This window comes from Drosophila subobscura, chromosome J (assembly GCF_008121235.1).
Source record: "Drosophila subobscura isolate 14011-0131.10 chromosome J, UCBerk_Dsub_1.0, whole genome shotgun sequence".
Taxonomy (NCBI): domain Eukaryota; kingdom Metazoa; phylum Arthropoda; class Insecta; order Diptera; family Drosophilidae; genus Drosophila; species Drosophila subobscura.
Window position 1 is genome coordinate 12,370,009 of NC_048532.1, and position 19,423 is coordinate 12,389,431.

General features: G+C 44.4%; 2 protein-coding genes and 1 long non-coding RNA gene across 7 annotated transcripts; all 3 read left to right on the forward strand.

Moving 5' to 3' along the window:
- The first annotated feature begins 344 nt into the window (after positions 1-344).
- On the forward strand, positions 345-4,699 carry LOC117894238 (CCR4-NOT transcription complex subunit 7). Of its 4 annotated transcripts, XR_004648864.1 has the most exons (5): positions 1,684-1,793; positions 1,862-2,208; positions 2,276-2,693; positions 3,954-4,133; positions 4,328-4,456. XR_004648864.1 is itself a non-coding variant. In XM_034801158.1 (4 exons), the coding sequence occupies exons 1-4, from the start codon at positions 763-765 to the stop codon at positions 4,451-4,453; spliced, it is 900 nt and encodes a 299-aa protein (XP_034657049.1). In that variant the 5' UTR covers positions 345-762; the 3' UTR covers positions 4,454-4,699. The 4 variants fall into 4 exon arrangements, 3 of the variants coding, with proteins under 3 accessions (XP_034657049.1, XP_034657050.1, XP_034657047.1); XM_034801158.1 differs by lacking the exons at positions 1,684-1,793; positions 3,954-4,133 and adding an exon at positions 345-771 and having other exon boundaries at positions 4,328-4,699; XM_034801159.1 differs by lacking the exons at positions 1,684-1,793; positions 3,954-4,133 and adding an exon at positions 1,169-1,315 and having other exon boundaries at positions 4,328-4,699.
- An 874-nt stretch (positions 4,700-5,573) lies between these two features.
- Positions 5,574-14,639, forward strand: LOC117895484 (PAX-interacting protein 1). The gene is given in 8 exon segments (XM_034803168.1): positions 5,574-5,912; positions 6,141-6,495; positions 6,498-8,515; positions 8,634-9,083; positions 9,609-11,316; positions 11,379-12,719; positions 12,785-13,016; positions 13,074-14,639. Coding segments are annotated over 8 exon segments (6,783 nt in total). The 5' UTR covers positions 5,574-5,837; the 3' UTR covers positions 13,678-14,639.
- A 183-nt stretch (positions 14,640-14,822) lies between these two features.
- LOC117895538 lies at positions 14,823-16,083 on the forward strand. 2 transcript variants are annotated; one of them, XR_004648932.1, is made up of 4 exons: positions 14,823-14,980; positions 15,096-15,346; positions 15,417-15,686; positions 15,751-16,083. It is a non-coding gene; the product is annotated as an uncharacterized LOC117895538 (long non-coding RNA). The 2 variants fall into 2 exon arrangements; XR_004648931.1 differs by having other exon boundaries at positions 15,096-15,331.
- The last annotated feature ends 3,340 nt before the right edge of the window (positions 16,084-19,423 follow it).

The window sequence follows — 19,423 nt, forward strand, 5'->3', positions numbered from 1 at the left end:
ACGGAGACGTGTGATTTTGAGATTCTGTTTAATATTACTGGCTAGCCAGAACTCTTCGGACTGAAAATGTAATTTTATTCAATAGATGAATCAATTTTCTAAAATGGTGGCTACTTTTGAGGACTCTCATTTATTGAATTTTGTAGGAAATAAGGGTTAAACAAAATGGGCCAATGCATAAAAGTTCAGTATGAAAGGAATGCAATGCGAAGGTATATTTCGGTATATTTGTCAGGGTCGAGCGGTATATTTGATCGATTAATCCGCGGTCACACTGCATCCATTATGGGCTTATAAACAATTCAACAAGAACACTTGACCGTTTAGTAACAGAGAGGATTTCCCTGACCTTTCAGTAACAGGAGAGGATTTCCCTGACCGTTTAGTCACAGGAGAGGATTTCCTTGACAAGAAAGTCCCAAACCAAACCCGAACAAGCGGGACAATCTAACACTAACAACAAAATTTTCAGTAATATTCAACACTGAACAACAAAACTGAAGTACCTGGTCAGCCAATTTCGCTGTGGCGAAAAAAAAAATAAACAATAATTTGCTAAATAATTGGTTTTGAGGCATCGCCGCAGATTTAATTAAAGCACTTGCTGGTCGCGTGCTTGCTACGATTACCCAGAGCATTATTGTGACCAAGGACGGGGACCAGAATAAGACAGACATTTTCTCCCAGCCTCACGAGCGCCTCGAGAGACGCCGAAAATTCCGCAATACCGCGACAAACTAACAGAGTCTTCCGCAAAATAACATGAAATGGGTAAGCTTCAAATGAAAAAACATATTCCACTTGTGTAGTCCACAATTCGATTGGTGGGATCTGCTTGGGTGGCCTTGAAATCCAGTGCAAAACTGCAATTGCATTGTCCGCATCTTCAATGCCCCAGTATGTGTGTTGGTGTGAGTTCTGCCTGTGTGTGTGAGTGACTGCGCCGTGTATGGCGCTCTAACTGTGATTTTGCCAAGCGCGGGAAAATCAATAGCATCCCGATGCACTTTTCGTTCAATCAAAGAAGCAGTTGCGAACGACAATTTGACAAATTTCCTACCACCACCCTTTTACACTCATTCACCATCTGTCTAGAGAGGGCGCATATCAAATCCCATCGCTTCATTGTGCAGCCTTGAAGTCAACGTTTCCCAACGTTCTGTTGCAGGCATTGTTGCACTGAGGTCAATTATTATATATTAACACGTTATATCAAAAGAGAGAGCTTGTTTCTTGAGACTTGAGCTTAGGGCAGGGCAAAGAGGTGGCCGAGGCAACTCCGCAGCACGAGCGACAGGCGACGACCGGCGACGATGTAAGTAGCGTCCGTTGTTAATCAATCCTATCAAAAGTAACCACTCCTCCCAGCAAGTATCCAAAATCCTTTTCGTTTGCGTGCCTTATTTGTTATCATTTGTTTTTATTGATATTTCTGTAGCAGAGAGGCGAGACAAAATTGCATCACCCTTTTAACAGCAGAATTGGCAAAAACTTCCAATTACAAACCTTTGTTCAGTTCCGCTAAAGCGCTTAACCAATTGGTCGGCTATTAATGTTTAGTTGCTAATCCCCAAACACACACACACACACACACACACACACAAAATACACAAAAACAAAGGACCCTGCCTGGCACATGATTTGATGCTCATATTTATGAATTAAACTGAACTGTCGAAATGTATTCACATTATTACAAATGCTATCAATATATAATTATAAAATGGAACCTTTGTGCCGTACGTGCTGAAGGTTATGTGCCAGGGCTCCAGCACCCACACTCAGACCACAAAGTACACATAGAAACAGATAAATATATTTATTTTGCCACATCTAACGCTCTGCCTCAATCAATCCACAGACAATGCCCTCGGCCATTAGCGGCGCTCCGCACGGCCAAGTGCACGTACCCAGCAACGAGGAGTGCGGCATCCGCGACGTGTGGAAGCATAACCTGGAGGAGGAGTTCCGCACCATACGCAAGGTAGTGCAGAAATATCATTATGTGGCCATGGACACAGAGTTTCCCGGCGTGGTGGCACGGCCTGTTGGTGAGTTTCGATCCACTGCCGACTATCACTATCAGCTGCTGCGCTGCAATGTGGATCTGCTGAGGATCATTCAGCTGGGACTCACCTTTATGGACGATGACGGCAAGACGCCTCCCGGATACTCCACATGGCAGTTTAATTTCAAGTTCAATCTAAGGTGAGCTAATAGTTTAATGATATCAATAACATTCTGTTGCTAATGCGGCTTATGCTGTTGCCCTTAGCGAGGATATGTATGCACAGGACTCGATTGACTTGCTGCAAAATTCTGGAATACAATTCAAGAAGCACGAGGAGGACGGCATAGATCCAATTGAGTTTGCCGAGCTGCTCATGAGCTCGGGCATTGTGCTGGTAGACAACATCAAATGGCTATGCTTTCACTCTGGCTACGATTTCGGCTACCTGCTCAAGCTGCTCACCGACCAGAATCTGCCCTGCGACGAGTCTGACTTCTTCGAGCTGCTGCACATCTACTTCCCCAACATCTTTGACATCAAATATCTGATGAAGTCGTGCAAGAATCTGAAGGGAGGCCTCCAGGAAGTGGCCGATCAGCTGGAGCTGCGCCGAGTCGGCCCACAACATCAGGCTGGCTCTGATGCCCTGCTCACTGGCATGGCATTCTTCAAAATGCGTGAGGTACAGCACATAAATGCACATCATTTGCACATTGTCCCCGAAGAGACTATTGTTCTGTTTTCCTATCTGCTTGAGAAAACCATGCACTTAAAGCCAATCGTCAGTGCGATCGCTCTCTTTAGCAGTCTTTTAAACAATAACAGCATACACAATGGTGCCAAAAGTGTCACTGCCACTGCCAGTGCTAATGGTAATGGTGAAGGAAACTGCATCAATGAAGTTACTTTAACATCATCACCAGCAGCTGGCAGTGACAGTGGCAATCTTCTTAATTCAAGCTCGTACTGTGTCACGCCACCCGCATCCCCAACCTTGGCTGGTGGTGGGCATAATGACCTGTCGCTTGCCTTGTTTATCGAGCCAGCTCGATCGAATAGCTACGATTCCTAACCCCTGTGTGTTTCTGTTGCCTTGCTATTTAATCATCAACCAATCGATCGATCACCACTAACTCGAATCATTATTTCAATCATTTGTTTGGCTTATGGTCTATGGTTTCGTAGCATTTAAAATCACTCTCATTTCCATACCTAAACTAGACTCTATTTATAATTTTTGTACATAACTACATAGATTTTAGAGAACGCATCGGATGCTGCACCCAGAGTGCAAGTGCAAGTGCTTTTTGCCAGTGCCGAAGGGCATCTGAGCCACACTTGATTAATGGATTAATAAGCTTGAAGTGTTTACTTTTTTTTAGTTAGTTAGTTGCTAGTGTGTTGATCAATGAATGAATTAATAATCAATCTAATAGTAAGTGTTTTTTAGTTAGTTTAAACTGTTTAAGGTCATGTGAAACATGTCTGTTAATTTTAAAGATTACGAAAAACGAAAAGTGAAGTTAAGAGAAAACGTTCTATGTTTTTGAATGGAAAATTAAATGAATTGAAATTAGTTTTCTTTTTCAATTTTATTTATGATTTCTGGTGTGTGGGTCCTCAATACATCTCCAACTATAAAGTACAGTTTTTATTAACTTTTGCATTCTACTTTCATAGCGCATTTTGGCTTTGCTTCTCTTATATTCTAATATTTCTTATGGATTTGGGATGAATATTTTAAAATTACTTTATGAAAATAATTATTAATATTATTTGAAGTTATATTTTAAGGCATTTTACCCTTTTCGTGTATTATTCAATTGTCTTAGTTAAATGTCTTCCCCTTTTCTTATTTCATAAGTTTACTATATGTTTTATTGTTTGCTTTTGTAAGTTGTATTCGTTAATTCCATCTCATCTCATATCTTGTGATTTTAAGATCTATTCCGGCGTAAATTTTGAAAAAATGTATTCTTTGTATACTAAGTACGGCGTTGGCTTTAGCAGCCCCTAAACAATAACCAAAAGACTGCAGAATTCAAAAACTATAATAAGACAAACATCTCAAGACTTAAAAATACTAAAACAATACTGATTAGCTCAATCAGATCGGTAAACGGTATGTAATGTATCAATTATTCAATTCCAATTCTAAAAACCTGTCAAAAACTATTTTTCTCTGACGGTAGATAGATTGTTGTTGACTTCCGTAGATTATTTGTGCACTTTATTATACTTGCTTGCCCTATCTGCTATTTTGTCTTTGTTTGTAGAAGTGTGTCTAATCGTATTCCCTTTTTAACCTTCTTGCAGATGTTCTTTGAGGATAATATCGACCATGCCAAGTATTCGGGACATCTGTACGGCCTGGGCACCTCGTTCATCGTGAACGGCAACAACTTCCACGAGAGCAATGGCGAGACGAGCAGCGCCTCATGATTTATACTGATGGGCAATGCTGTTGTGCCTGATAAAAAGCCTGTCGAACCAGAAGAAGCCGGAGAAGATGCCGCACCGAAATCACCACCACTCAAGGACACTCGGACAGCCGATCCCACTTCAACAGCACAGCAATAATCACCCCCCACACCCCCCAACAAAACTAATAACAGACTATTAGGAAAAACTGCTTATTCACTTTCCATTTATAATGTTCCCGTTCCCCGTTAAATTCAATTCTTCATTCAATAACAACCACTGGCATCGAGTAATTGTAAGTCGAAAAGGGAAAATGAAAAGCATCAATTTCAATTTCTGCATGTCTAATTGTGTTACGAATACATAAATAAGATACCTAAGCTAATATTGTAAGCCAAAAGGCAAACATTTTTAAATTAATATAATTCAAAGCGGTTTTTATTGTGGGTTCTTGTATAAGCTCATATCAAATGTCTACATTTTCAGACCTCTTCAATCTTTTTTAGAATTAATCATTGGAAATTCTAATTTTCAAAATAGGGCTCCGATAGGCTCCTCTTATCGCAATTAAATATCTATATTTTTTCATTCGTCGGCAATTAGTACTTGATGTCACATAGAACCATTAACACGAATATTAGAAAACTTAAAGCGCAGTTGAGTTGAAAGTGAAAAGTAAAAATCACCATGTGCATGTTTGCCAGCAGAATATAATTTAGTTGTTAATTTAAGTGGGGGGCTTTATTGGGCTAAGATCGTTCTTTCATTCGGTATATTTAAAAAATGCGATGGTATATTTTTGAGGGCTAGGCGGTATATATTTTTTATATACCCGCGGTCATACTGATACCGAGGCGGTGGTCAGGCGACCTTTAGTTTAAAACTTAATTTGTAAACATTCCAACAAAAAGAAATCGTGAAAACTAGCCATTCTTGTGGAGAATCGATTGATAAATCGGATAAAATTATAGTTTTATAGCGGAAATTCCTAACTAGCTAGTAATATAAAATAGAACATCAAAATCGAGGAAAATGATTTAAGATTTACGGTATATTTACAGTATATTCTGAAAATACAAGGGTAGATTTCGGTGTATTTCCGAGGGTGTGTCGGTATATTTGATCAATAATTCCGCGGTCACACTGGCGGCGGTGTCGAAAAAAAACCTAAAATTAAAAACAAAATATTAATTCTTAAGTGCATCGTGAGTTTTTTTCACGTGCAGCATTGCAATAGCCACTGCGTTCATTCGTTCGCGTGCATTTGGGTTCGGATAAATGAGAGAAAACACGCTGAGATGTAGATGTCCACTGAGCGGCCGCAACAGCAGCAATAACAAAAGCAAGAGTGAAATTTCTGCAAAGAGAAAAGCGCGACTAGCTAGTCGAACGCGATCGCCATACCATGGAGAACTTGAAAATAAGTGATAAGTTGTTCGAGGATGTGATATATTTCGTGCTTGGTAACCTGGATGAAGAGGTAAATAATTCCCGTTGCTGTACTGCATTTGCATCGAGTGCATGCGCGCGCGTTTGTGTGTGTCTGTGTGTGTTTAGAAGTAGTAGTGTATGTTGGCACCCGGTGCTGGCAAGTATTCACAGGGTGCCTCGTGTACACCCGTGGAAATGCGCGCCATAAATTTTGCATGTGTGTGTGTGTGTTTGTGAATCGAATAGAACTGATTTTATTTTGATTTTACATTTGCAGATTGAAAGATTCCTCAAAAGTGGCGGGGCGCAGTCGAAACTCTTTCTCTCGGACAAGATCACGCATCTGATATGTGCCACCAACTACTCGGAGGAGGAGTTGTCGATGAACCTGGAGCTATACAATGTGATTCCCGTCACCGAGCAATGGATACTGCACAGTGCAAAGCTGGGCCGCATGGCCTCCACCCGTGCCTTCGATCCGAGTCCACATCAGCTGCGTCTCATGCGCGGCATCCGAGCGGCCATCACAAATGTGGTGGCCGGCGATCGGAGGCGCCTCTACGCTATGCTCACATACCACGGCGCCGTTGTCACCCACAGCTTCGGGGCCACCAACACGCATCTGGTATGCGGGCCGCCAACGGCGGTATCTACAACAAAGCGCTGGCGCTACCCAAGAATGCCATAATCATTGTGACACCAGACTGGGTGACGGACTGCCTCAAGTGCAAGAGCTGCCTGGCATCGGATCCGTATCATCCCAGGCTGCTGAAGCCCATTGAAAAGCAGCGGGCCCAGAAGCAGCAGCAGCAGCATCAACAACAATTGCAGCACCAACAGTTGCAACAGCAGCAATTACAGCAGCAGCAGCAACAGCAACAAATCCATCATCAGCAGCAGCAGTTGCAACAGCAGCAGCAACAGCAGTCGGCCCCATCATCCTCCCTAACGGACATCTTGGGCTTCGGCGAGGACAGTGCAGCGGCGAAGAGCATAGCCAGCATAAAGTCTCAGCTGCAGGCCTCGGCCGAACAAATCCAACAGCAGCATCAGCAGTTACCTGTGGCGCCCGCCCAGCAACAAGTGGTCTTCGTGCGTCCCCAGCCACAGCTTCAGAGCCAGCAGCAGCAACAGCAACAACAAATGCAACATCAGCTACAACAGCAGCAGCAAGGGGTTCCTCAGGCGCCGCCTCCACCGCATCCGCAACAGCCACAGCAATTGATAATACAACAGCAAAAGATTATCCCCGCCAATCTTCAGCAGCAGCAACAGAATCAACAGCAGATCAAGAATATTCTGCAGCAGCAAAGGCAAATTAAGAACTCTCAGCAGCAGCAGCAACAACAACAACAGATCCAAATGATCCAGCAACAACAGCAGCATATTCAGCAAGAGCAGCAACAGTCGCCCAGACTTCCGACAACACCCACCACGGGCCGGCAGACACCACGCACCCCGACAACAACGCCGCCCGTGCAATCACCCCAGCAACACCAACAACAGATAGTCCAACAGCAGCAGCAGCAAGTGATTCAACAACAGCAACAAGTGGTTCAGCAGCAGCAAATTGTTCAACAACAATCGGTGCCTGTTTCCCCCCAAATCCTACACCAACACTTGATGCGACAACAGCAGATATTGGGCCAGCAACAAATGCACTTGCAACAAATCATTCAGAGCGGGCAAGCACTCAGTGCCCAACAGCAGCAGCAGCAGAGGCAGATTCAACAGCAACAGCAACAAATAATGCAGCAACTGCAACAATTGCAGATGCAAATTCAACAGCAGCAGCAACAACAACAACAGCAGCAGCAGCAGCAAAATCTGCAACAACAGCAACAGTCCCCACGGATGGTACAAAATCGGTCGCCGGTAATGCCACCAAATACGCCCTCGCCGTCGTTGCAACAGCAGCAACATCATGCCACCAGCAACATGCTGCCACCTCAGTCCCCGCGCCAGCTTCAATCGCCAGCCCCCCAAATGACTCCACCGCCACCTCCTTCGCCTCAGAGTGCCCAGCAGCAACAGCTCTTGCGCCAGCAGCAGCAACAACAACAATTGCAACAGAGTCGTCAACAACATATGATGGGCTCTCCGCAGCAGCCTCAACCACCATCGATGATGTCCCCGCAGCAGCAGCAACAACAACAAATGCAGCCCTTCCAGCAGCCTGTTCACCAGCAACAGCGCATGCAGCTGCAGCAGCAACAACAATTGGCCCAACAACAACAACAGCAGCAGCAGCAGAGTCCGCAGCACATCTCAGCCCCTCAGAGTCCGCAGATATCGCAGACACCGCCAATGCAAAGCAAACAACATCAGCATCCGGCAGTGGGAGGACAGCCGCAACACCAACAACAGCAATCGTTCTCCCAGCAGCCCATCGATCCCACAGATCCCGTTCAGGTGGCTCAAGTGCTTAGTCGTTCTGCGCTAAGTAGTAATCAGGATTCTCTGATCATGCGACAGCAGCAGTTAAAGCAACAGCAGTTGCAGCAGCAGCAGCAAATGGCGCCTCAGTCACAGCCATCGCAGCCACAGCCACAACAACAACCCCAACATACGCCATCACCGAGACAATCGCCTTTGCAGCATCAACAGCCACAGCCAACAACACCCACTATACAGCAACAGCAAACGTCTCCGGTATGTGATTTATATTATATTAGATTTGTTGTTCGACATTTGTTGACCCCATCCTTATTGTCATACCGCCATCTTATTTATAGCAAGGATTAATTGTAAAAAACAATTCTGCTTTCAGCCAATGCAGCAGCAACAGCAGCCCCAACAACAACAGCAGCAGTCAATGCCACCGCAACAACCTGCACCTGGACAACAACAGCAACAGGTCATCACGCAACGACATGTCATCAATACATCCACTGCACAAGGTCAGCAAATCATACAGAGCCACATGATGAATCTTCAGCAGAAACAGCAGCAAATGTTGCATGTACAACAACAACAGCAAATAACACAGCAGCAGCTGCAGCCGCAGCAACAACCCCAGCAGCAACAGCAGCTTCCACCGCAGCCTCAGCCGCAACAGCAACAAGTTCAGTTCACACAACAACAGCAGATTGCCCTCGGTGCAGGTGGACAAGTACGAATCATTCAGCAAACGATTCAGCGACCCCAGCAGCAGCAACAGCAAATTCCCCAACAACAACAGCAACAACAGATCCTTGGACAATTTCCTCAACAACAGCAGGTGTGTGCTTTATTTACTTTACCCATTATAGCTTTCCAATCAAACTTCCTGTGCTTTCCGGGAGTCTATATATTGACGACATTGGTGTGGCTTTGTTCTGGTCAAAAAAACGACTCCTATTGTCAAATTCTTGGTTGGTTTTCCTCGTTCTCACAAAAACTGCCCGCCAAAAAAAAGTTATTCAACACTTAAAACAGAAGCCGACCAGATACACATGCGAAAAATAGAAAAGAGAATGCCGAAGAACGCCATTACTCCGGTCCGGCTGGAGCTCCGAGAAAGCAAAAACAAAATATCCACAAGTAGTGTGCATGACAAAACGAAGCACCGTTACTCGAGTTTCGCTGAAGAGGGTTGTTTCAGTCGTCAGACTTCGCCTGTGCCTTCGTTGTTTCAATTTCGGCATCGACTGAAGCACATGGTAAGGCCAGCAGAAGCAAATTCTATTTGGTCAGGATGTAAAATAATATAAAATCTAAAACATAATGGATTTAATTTCTTTAACCTACTTTTTCACTATTGCAGCCTCTTCAGCAACAGCAAATGTCACAACAACAGCCGCCTCAGCAGGTCTTGGGACCGCAGCAGCCTCAGGCACAGCCGCAACCTCAACAGCAGCAACAACCACAGCCTATACAACCTCAGGGAAAAACATTTATTATCAGCCAGCAGCACTTCAATCAGCTAAGCGTGCAGCAGCAGAAACAGATTTTGGAGCAAAATCAACAGAATCAAAATGTGTTCCTTGTCAATCAACCGAGTATATCGCAGCAACAACAACAACAACAGCAGCAGCAACAGCAACTAGTGCAGCAACAGCAAATGCTGCAACAACAACAGCGCATGCAAATGCAACCCCAGCCACAACAAATCGTTGTCAATCAGCAGATTTTAAGCGATCCGCAGCGCTTGCAGTACCTTCAACAACAGCAATTGATGCAGCAAAAGCAACAACAGCAGCAGCAACAGCAGCAGCAACAACAACAACAAACGCAGCTAGTGGGAGCAACGCAACAACAGCAAATACATATTCAACAACAACAGCAGACGACGCAGCAGCAACAGCAAATCCTGCAGCAAAAGATCCCAATCGATCCCCAGCAACAGCAGCAGCAGCAGCAAATCATGCAGCAGGTACTAATAAAGCAGCAACAACTGCCCCAAAGAACACCGCCACCGCAACAGCAGCAACAGCAATTGCTCCTGCAACAACAATCGCCACAACATCATGGACAAATGCAGCAATCAGCGCACTGGTCTCCACAGAGCCCTGCTTCGGGCCAGATGGCACCAAATACACCCGGAACGCCCACCAGCAGTGTCGGGATGCAATCGCCGCTACCCGGCGGACCAACAACACCTCAGCAACAACAACAACCCCCGCAGCAGTTTGCGCCACGTGGACTGCGACCGCAAACCTCTTGGCCAGGACAACAACATCAGCAGCAACCTCAAGCTCCGCAGCAGCAGCAGCAACTTGTGTTGCCCCCACCCCAACAACAACAACAACAGGCACCTCAACAGCAGCAACAACTTGTACTGCAACAGCCACAACAACAGAAAATAGTGCTGGATGAAAAAACGCATGCCCACTTCATGTCTCTGGACGCACACAAGCGAGCCGAGTACATTGCAAAGCTGAATCAGCAGAACAAGCCCAGAGTCATGCTGCGCCAGCAAGTGGCTTATCAGCCGCGACCCGGAACACCGGGTGTAGTCGCAACGCGACCTGCTGGACCCGTTCCACCCGGCCACATAATTGTCCAGAGTCAAATGCCTCCGGGCCTCACGCAGCAACAGCAAATGCTTTGGCTGCAACAGCAGGGAACACGTCAGGTGGTGGTGCGAGCCGGGGGCACTCCCGGTCTAAGTCCCATTCCCATTCAGCAGCAGCAGCAGGCAGGCGTTGGGCCTCCGCAGCAGCAACAGTCGCCCCAACAGTCCTTCAATCCCAACGATCCTAACCAACAAATGTTGTTGCAGAGGCAACAGCTGCGGGTCCAGCAGATACCCATCCAACAGCAGCAGGCTCCCCCGCAGATGGGCAAGCAGACGGTTCAACTCATCACCGGACCCAATGGGCAGCTGATCGAGCAGCAAACGATTGTCCAGCAGCAACAGCAGCCTACCACGCCAGGCACACCCAATCCAACGGGTGGCGTTGGGAGTAGTGTTATCTCCGGTCCCCCCGGAAGCGGCAACATTATGACGCAAACTCTGGTTATGACAACAGGTAGGTAACACTTAAGTTAAAGCTGATGCCCCGAGATAATACCCTTCGTCTCTACTCTCCAGCTCCGGATGGCCAGCTGCAGCAAACGCCACAGCAAATGAACCTCAAGACAAAGACCGCATTGGCAAACATGCTGAGCAACCGCCTGGGCAACAATGGAGTGCAACCGCAGCAACTCATCCAAATGGCTGACGGTCAGACACAGCAGCAACAGCAGGCGCCCCAACAACAGCAGATTTTCCAGCAGGTGGTGGTGACTGGGGCAACACAGCAGCAGCAGCAGCAATTGTTGCTACAGCAACAGCAGCAGCAGCAGCAACAGCAACAACAACAGATGGTTGCACAGCAGCAACTGGCGCCCCAACAACATGTTGAGACTCCGTCTGCTGCTGGTGCTCTCCGGATGATGGGCCAGCAGCACAATGCAGCAGCAGTGGGAGTGACAGGCCCACCTAGAACCCAACAGGAGTTGCTCATGCTTCAGCAGCAACAGCAGCAGCAGCAACAACAACAAATGCTTCAGCAGCAGCAAATGCGAAGAGTTGTCGGTGTTCCCCAACAACAGCAGCAGCAGGTTCCGCAGCAGCATCTCGTTCAGCAGCAGATTGTTGTGGCCTCCTCACCATCGCCACAACAGCAGCAACAACAGATACCCGTGGGAGTGGGGGGCGTACCTGTTCAGCGTCCACCGCATGGCTATATCCAAACACGGCCCGGACAGCCGCCGATACCTATGCCGCAGTTCTACGGCCACAATCCAAACCTCAAGCTGCCCGCCGACCTCTTCCTGGTGGGCTGCACCTTCTATATTGTGGAATACGACGAAACGGACAGTGACGAGCTGCCTATATGGCTGGACACTATTCGGCAGTTCGGTGGGGACATCGAGCGCGTCTACTGTCCCAGGGTGACGCATGTCATCTGTCGCACCCAGAGACACGGCGTGGTGATGCAGGCTCTGCGAGATGCCAAGCGCTGTGTGACCGCCTACTGGCTGAGCGACATTTGCCTGAAGCGGCAGCTGACGCCACCCTGGCAGCCGCTCCACTTGCCCTTCCCCAGTCAGTTTGGCTATCGCAAGCCGCTGGAGCGGTACATCATCACCTCAGAGGGATTCGAGGGCGAGGAGATGGTGAGACTGCAGCAGATGGCAGAGGAATGCGGGGCCATCTACACCTCGTACCTCTCCAAGGTGAACACTGTGGTCGTGTGCAAGCAGCTTGAAGGCAACAAGTTCAATGCGGCCAAAGAGTGGAACATTCCCATGGTCAATGCCCTGTGGCTCAGCGATGTCTGCATCGGCAACTTGAGCGGCCTTTCGCAGTACGAAAATCCAAAGTATCAGCAGTATAATCTCGTGGCTCCGTTTCGCATCGAATGCAACCTGGTTGCCCATCTGCTAAGTAAATTAAACCAATATTTTCTTCTCTTTTTCATGTACTAAATTTAGATTTATTTTTCCCAATAGCTGCCTGGAAGGCGCCTATTAATCTGACTCAGGAGGCTCACGAGCGCGTCAAGCGTCATCTATCCGATCCCTATGGCAACGAGCAGAAACTGAAGCGCCAGAAGATGAACTCTTTCCAGCAGGAGCAGCTGCCAGAACAAATTGTTTGCCTCGAGTACCCCACAACCACAAAGCCCCCAAAGGTCATATTCTCTCAGGTCGCTGATGCTGAAGCTCTCAAAAAGGCTGTGGTGTAAGTACTTAAAATAATTAACCATAAAGATAGATGATAAACCATTCTTATTTGCAGAATATTGGGTGGAATTGTTGTGGACAGTCCTACAGATGCCACTCATCTGGTGATGACACGAGAGAGTCGAACCTGCAAATTGATTCAGGCCTGCTGCCACGTGGACTATGTGCTCAAGTCGAGCTGGATCGTGGAGAGTGCTAAGGCAGGCCGGTTCGTTCCAACTGATCCGTATAGAATACAGCATATCCCAGTCGACGAGAACCTACAATTCAATCTTGATACGGTGCTGTGTGCTCCCACGCGTTCCACGCTGTTCGCGGGCAGATGTTTCCATGTGACGCCAGACGTGTTTCCGGCTCGCGAAGAAATTATTCGCATGATTGAGTCCTCTGGTGGCAAGGTGGAGCCGAAGCGACGTAGCGGCGCTGCTGTGGTCGAGTCGCATGTTCAGGCGCCCGACTCTTACATCATTGTCACCTGCCCCACGGACATGCATCTGTGTGCGGATCTGACGAGGCACGGAAACCCCAAATGCCACATTGTTTCCACCGAGTTCGTGATGAGCTCGATTCTCAAACAGCAGCTGGAAATCGAACCCAATCTGATACCTTACTTGTACAACAACAACAATGCCAACAGCTGCAACAACAACAAGTCCTAGCATCGACAAGTGTTCTGGTTGTTGTAGTAGTGCTGGAACAATGAAGTATCCGTTTTCAGGGTGAAGTGAGTGATCAGTACAATGTAATGTTAAAAAGAATTTACAAGTTGCAAGTTGTTACATAAGTTTATAAGTGAGGGGAGTGAGCCGCCCCATCAGAAATAATATACATATATGCTGACTGATGCAATTTTTTCGGAACCTGCCCCAAGCCCTGCCCAATTTCTTATGATATATACCATAGCAATAGGAATCTAGTCGACTGAATTTGTCAACTCAGAGGGCCAAGCAAGATGGGCTTTATTAGCTACATATCGGTTATATTTCGCACCCTTTCTCACACGGAAACAGTTTTGTAAGTACACAAATCTTATACATAAGTACATATTTTCTTTGGCAAGAGCCGATTCTTTTTTTGACCACCATTTGAACTACGAGAACATTCGGCAGTGTAATCGTACTATGCATTTTCTCTTCTTGAACTTCAGACCACATAAATTGTAAATAATTTTCTTTAATTAGCTATGATTGCAATGATCTATATCTTTTTTAATATTTTTTGATTACTTTGATACACATACATATACATATGTAACTCAGTTCTTGATGAGAGGGCATAACCAACCGATATGTGTATGAATTGTGAAAATAAAATTGTAAGAAATGATCTACCTTAATTAGCGTAAGGAAGAAGAGTTCTATAAAATCAATAGGATATATTTTTGAAGGTTCTGGAACCAGCTAGCAGTAGAAAGTCACACAAATATACACACATACATTTATATTTCCCTAGAGTATACGAAAATGTTTCACAGAAATTTATATATTTGCTGGCTATTTGTATTTTAAGTACTTTTCACCTAGTTAAAGCCAATATTTTCTAAACTAATAATATACAAATGAAAATATTCATAGATAGGCACTGTACGAAATCCTTGAAATAAAAAAAATTACTGAATGCATTCGAAATTTGTTCGAATTATTAAAAATTAAAGATACATTATTATTAAAGAATCTTTCGTTATCATAATTCTGTTGCGTGATGCCGATTCTAAAAGAGCAGGTGCTTCGCCGACCTCTTGCGCTGTAAATAATAAATAAATAATAAAATAAATTTACTATCGATAGTTCCATTGTGCATTTTTCAACACTAATTACCACAGCACCACAATTTTTTGCTAATTTAACAATTTAATTGAAAAACAATTGAATTAGTATAATTCAAGTACTAAAAACGTAGCTAAACCGATAAACAGCCATGGCGGAAGCCGCAGCATGCCAATTGCAGTACGAGAACAAGGATGTAGGTGCCAAACAGACTGCGTGTACGATTTCCATCGCTCCATGCGGTCTACACCATAGTTTCAGTGATCTTTTGGTAAATTTAATATCTATGTATATTTGTTTTATGTTTTTAGAACTCTATTCTCTTGCTGCATGCAGGCGTGCGACTGATAGGTCTACAACGTAGTGGGCGAGTTGGATGGCACGCAAATGAGTGACCACGCGGAATGACACAAGCGTCCGATGAACTGTGCGGTAGCCAATATTAGGCCTCGGTATCAGACGATCGATTTGTGTTGCTGGTCCACCCTGGATAGATATCACAGATGGCAAGGATGCCATAAATACTCTGACTTTGATTACAGAAATTGTGAGTATATCAGCGGTACGCATCGATTATAATTGATGGGCAATCTTGTGTATGTTTACTTACTCCACAATTTTACAATGAAAAGGCTTCCAGCAAGGGAATTCTCTGCGAGAATTCGGTGGAAATGCTTCTGGGCTACGATTAGACTCTGTCAAGCAGCAGAAGCTGAACCTCAGGTTCATGGCCAGGGTTAACGTAAGCGGATTCGCGAAAAAATACACGGCGACTATGTGCCTATGTGCCTGTGCCTGTCATAGATCTGGCCCAGATGGTAACTCAGAGCAATAGCAAGGAACCATATTTACAATAATTGTCGCACTATAGTGTAGATATTGTAAAGCGATGCGCAGAGAAGGTAAGGTGTATATTGATTTTGCCAGCAATTATCATTTTACATGTTCCTGTTTGGTGTTTTTCAGAAAATCTAAACCCTTTTCGGCATCATGGAGCTGGAGAATGAGGATCGTACGCGTCTCTGGCAGGTCTCCGATACACAGATGGCCTATGGGGCCCGCTTCGCCAACTATGTGGTCCATCTGGAGAATGAATGCCCTTCAATGCAACCTTCTTCCATCCGAAGATCGAGAAAGGCAAGCAGGATCCACTTCTCTTTGGGATGCAATGAGGACTACGAGTTCTCCATCGAAGTTGCCGATTCCCAATCTGAGAGAGAGAACACATCGGACTAGGTTAAGCCTAGGTTAAGCAGGCTAGGATTATCATAATAAAACTATAAACAAATTTTGTAAACATACGGATTGACCAAAGTTTTGTAAAACAATAAAAAGCCTATTGCAAAATAGCGTTAAACATCCATATTCTGCTGTCCTTGAGGTCCTAAATGGGTTCAAACGATTCAGGAGGCACTTCCGCTCACAAAGAGGCGTGGCATGTCCTGATCCGACAGGAAACAGCCGAGTTATAGCGTTATGGGGATTACATTTAAAAACATCCTTAACAATCCATTATCCTTAAAGTCCTTACATCCAAAAGGATTGAAAACAATAAAGGACATTCGCCTGATTACGAGGAGGTGTGGCATGTCCTGATCGGCCCCCAAATTAAGGAGAAAATCACAAAAAATGTCCTGTGGAACTACGATTTGGTGCATACCTTTAATGACTTGAGATTTAAAAAAAACCGCCGAGTTTCATAGCAGCCAGCTATTGACACGGTGGAAAACCATAAGAACCAGCTACCTTCTGCTGATTTATGTTCGCCTAGTACTCGGCTCGAAAATTGCAATTTGAGCGAAGCAATTTGAAAAGTTGTTTGTAGTACAACAAACATTTTCTTGTTGTACAACAATAACAAAAACATCTTTTGTAGTACAACAACAACAACAACATAAATTGACAACAACAACAGGACATTTTTGTTTTATTGTTTTCTCCTTTATTTGGGGCCGATCAGGACATGCCACACCTCCTCGTGATCAGGCGAATGTCTTTTATCGTTCTCAATCCTTTCGGATGTAAGGACTTTAAGGATAAAGGATTGTTAAGGATGTTTTTAAATGTAATCCCTATATCGGCATAGCTTGGCTGTGTCCTGTCGGATCAGGACATGCCACACCTCCTCGTGATCGGGACAATGTCCCGGTCCGATTACAATCACTTCGGATGCAAGGATATTAAGGATAATGGATGTTTAAGGATGTTTTAAACTAGTATCTTTGCACCGCTATAACTCGGCCGTGTCCTGTCGGAACAGGACATGCCACGCCTCTTTCTGAGCGGAAGTGTCTCCTGTATCATTTGAACCCATCAAGGACCTCAAGGACTGCAGGATATGGCTGTTAAACGCAATTTTGTAATAGGGATCCGTTCAGCTTGAAAGTATGCAACATTTTTGCGAATCAAGCCAGCCCCCAAAAGATACTACAAATATTGGCATCCTGAAAGCATGCTACACTTTTTATTGTTACACAAATCTTGCGCCATGCCATGTTTACAAAATTTGTTGATATTTGTGTTATGCTAAACTTAACGTGATTAACCTTAACTTAACCTAGTCCGACATGGTCTCAACTCAGATTGGAAATCGGTCACTTCGATGGAGAACTTGTAATCCTGTTCTCAGGAGTCGCTCGCCTGCGGGCAGAAGGTGGCATTGCCGGGCATTCACTCTTCATACACCTCCAAGTTGGGCCAATGTTGGTAAATCGGGCCCTATTGGCCATCTATGTATCGGAGACCTGCCAGAGACTCGAACGATCCTCATCCTCCAGCTCCATGATGGCGGAAACGGTTTAGATTTTCTGAAAAACACCAAACAGGAACATGTAAAAAGATAATTGCTGGCAAAATCAATATACACTTTACCTTCTATGCGCATCGCTTTACAATATCGACACTATAGTGCGGCAATTATTGTAAATATGATTCGTTGCTCTCAGTTACCATCTGGGCCAGATCTATGGAAGGCACAGGCACATAGGTCAAGGCCAGCGCATCGAGCTTCTACACTTGACGCATCCTTATCCACATCCTCAGAATCTTTGATATTGCCGAGTCGTCGTGTATTTTTCGCGAATCCGAGGTTCAGCTTCTGCTGCTTGACAGAGTCCAATCGTGGCCCAGCAGCATTTCCACCGAATTCGCGCAGAGAATTCCCTTGCAGGAAGCCTTTAATTAGAAAACTGTGGAGTAAGTAAACATACACAAGATTGCCCATCAATTATAATCGATGCCTACCGCTGACATACTCACAATTTCTGTAATCAAAGTCAGTGTATTTATGGCATCCTTGCCATTGTGATATCTTCCCAGGGTGGCTAACGCACAGTGACCATGACACGCTTGTGTCATTCCGCGTGGTCACTCATTTGCGTGCCCACCACCTAGTAGATCGCCAGTCGTACGACGGCAGGCAGGAAGAGAATATACATAGTTCTAAAAACATACAACAAACACACATATTCAATTCAGCAAATAATCACATAAACAATGGAGCACACCGCATGGAGCGCTGGAAATCGTACACGCATAAATAAATAAATAAAAATAAATAATAAAATATTTTTATTTTTCAGCCGATCTGCGCCTGGCATGTTTTTTGTGCTCGACCGATTGGACAAGACGATTAATCCCTCAAAATGAAACAAAATTTGAGATGTTTTTATTTTATTTTCATTTTATTTGTGTTTTTCTGGTTTTGTGTTTGTTTATTGTTAAAGAATCTTACGAATTCTTTTGTAATGTATTTTACAGTCGAAGCCTGTTTGGCGACTTCTGTTGCGTGATTGTGTGTGTGTTGTGTTGTGTTTAGTAAACAATTAACGTATTAATTTACAATCAGTTAAACCAAGGTTCACTTATGGCTAAAACCCCTAGGCTTACCGCTTATGTTTACAATTCAAATTCGCACTTACAAAGAATGTAAAGGTAAAGTAAAAATGATTACGAATAGGTTTTTGTTTTCATTCAAAAAGGTCATAAATAATTTTGTTTGTTCCTTATGCTAGAACTATCAAAAATTTCATTACGAAAACTAATTACGAACTCTTCCCCTATCAATATGTAGATGGCCACATCTACAACCATCCTTTTTATATGGTTTCTTTCTATGGTACAGCGCTTAAAAAATCAACAACATACGTTTTATAAAATCGGCTTAGCACATTTCGGTTATGTATCCTAAACCTATCATCTATATATTTACAGAAGTTAAAACGAAACTAGACTGTAGTTGTCCATCCTCTTAAGTGGTAAGTGTACGATCACTCCTCTTATTCGTATGTACAGTTTTTAAGGTATGTGTATGTAAGTTTCTTTCACTTTGTCTGTAAAACAGATTGGTAAGAAAGAACCTTTCGCTCTTAATATAATTTTGTATTTTGCCTTTAAACGGTTACAAAATCTATACAAATCTTATGAACAAAAAATGTATTCACAGGGTCAAAGTAAGTTAAGTTAATTAATTGTACATTGTACATTGCCAAATGTTTGCCATTGCCATTTAAAAGTTTTCGTAGTGTGCGTTTTGTTTAATTCAAAAAGTAATAAAATAAATGTAAATGAAAATGCTACAGCAAAGCATGTATCAAAGAGTGTTAAAGTGATTAGAAAATATAAGAAAATCATGAGACAC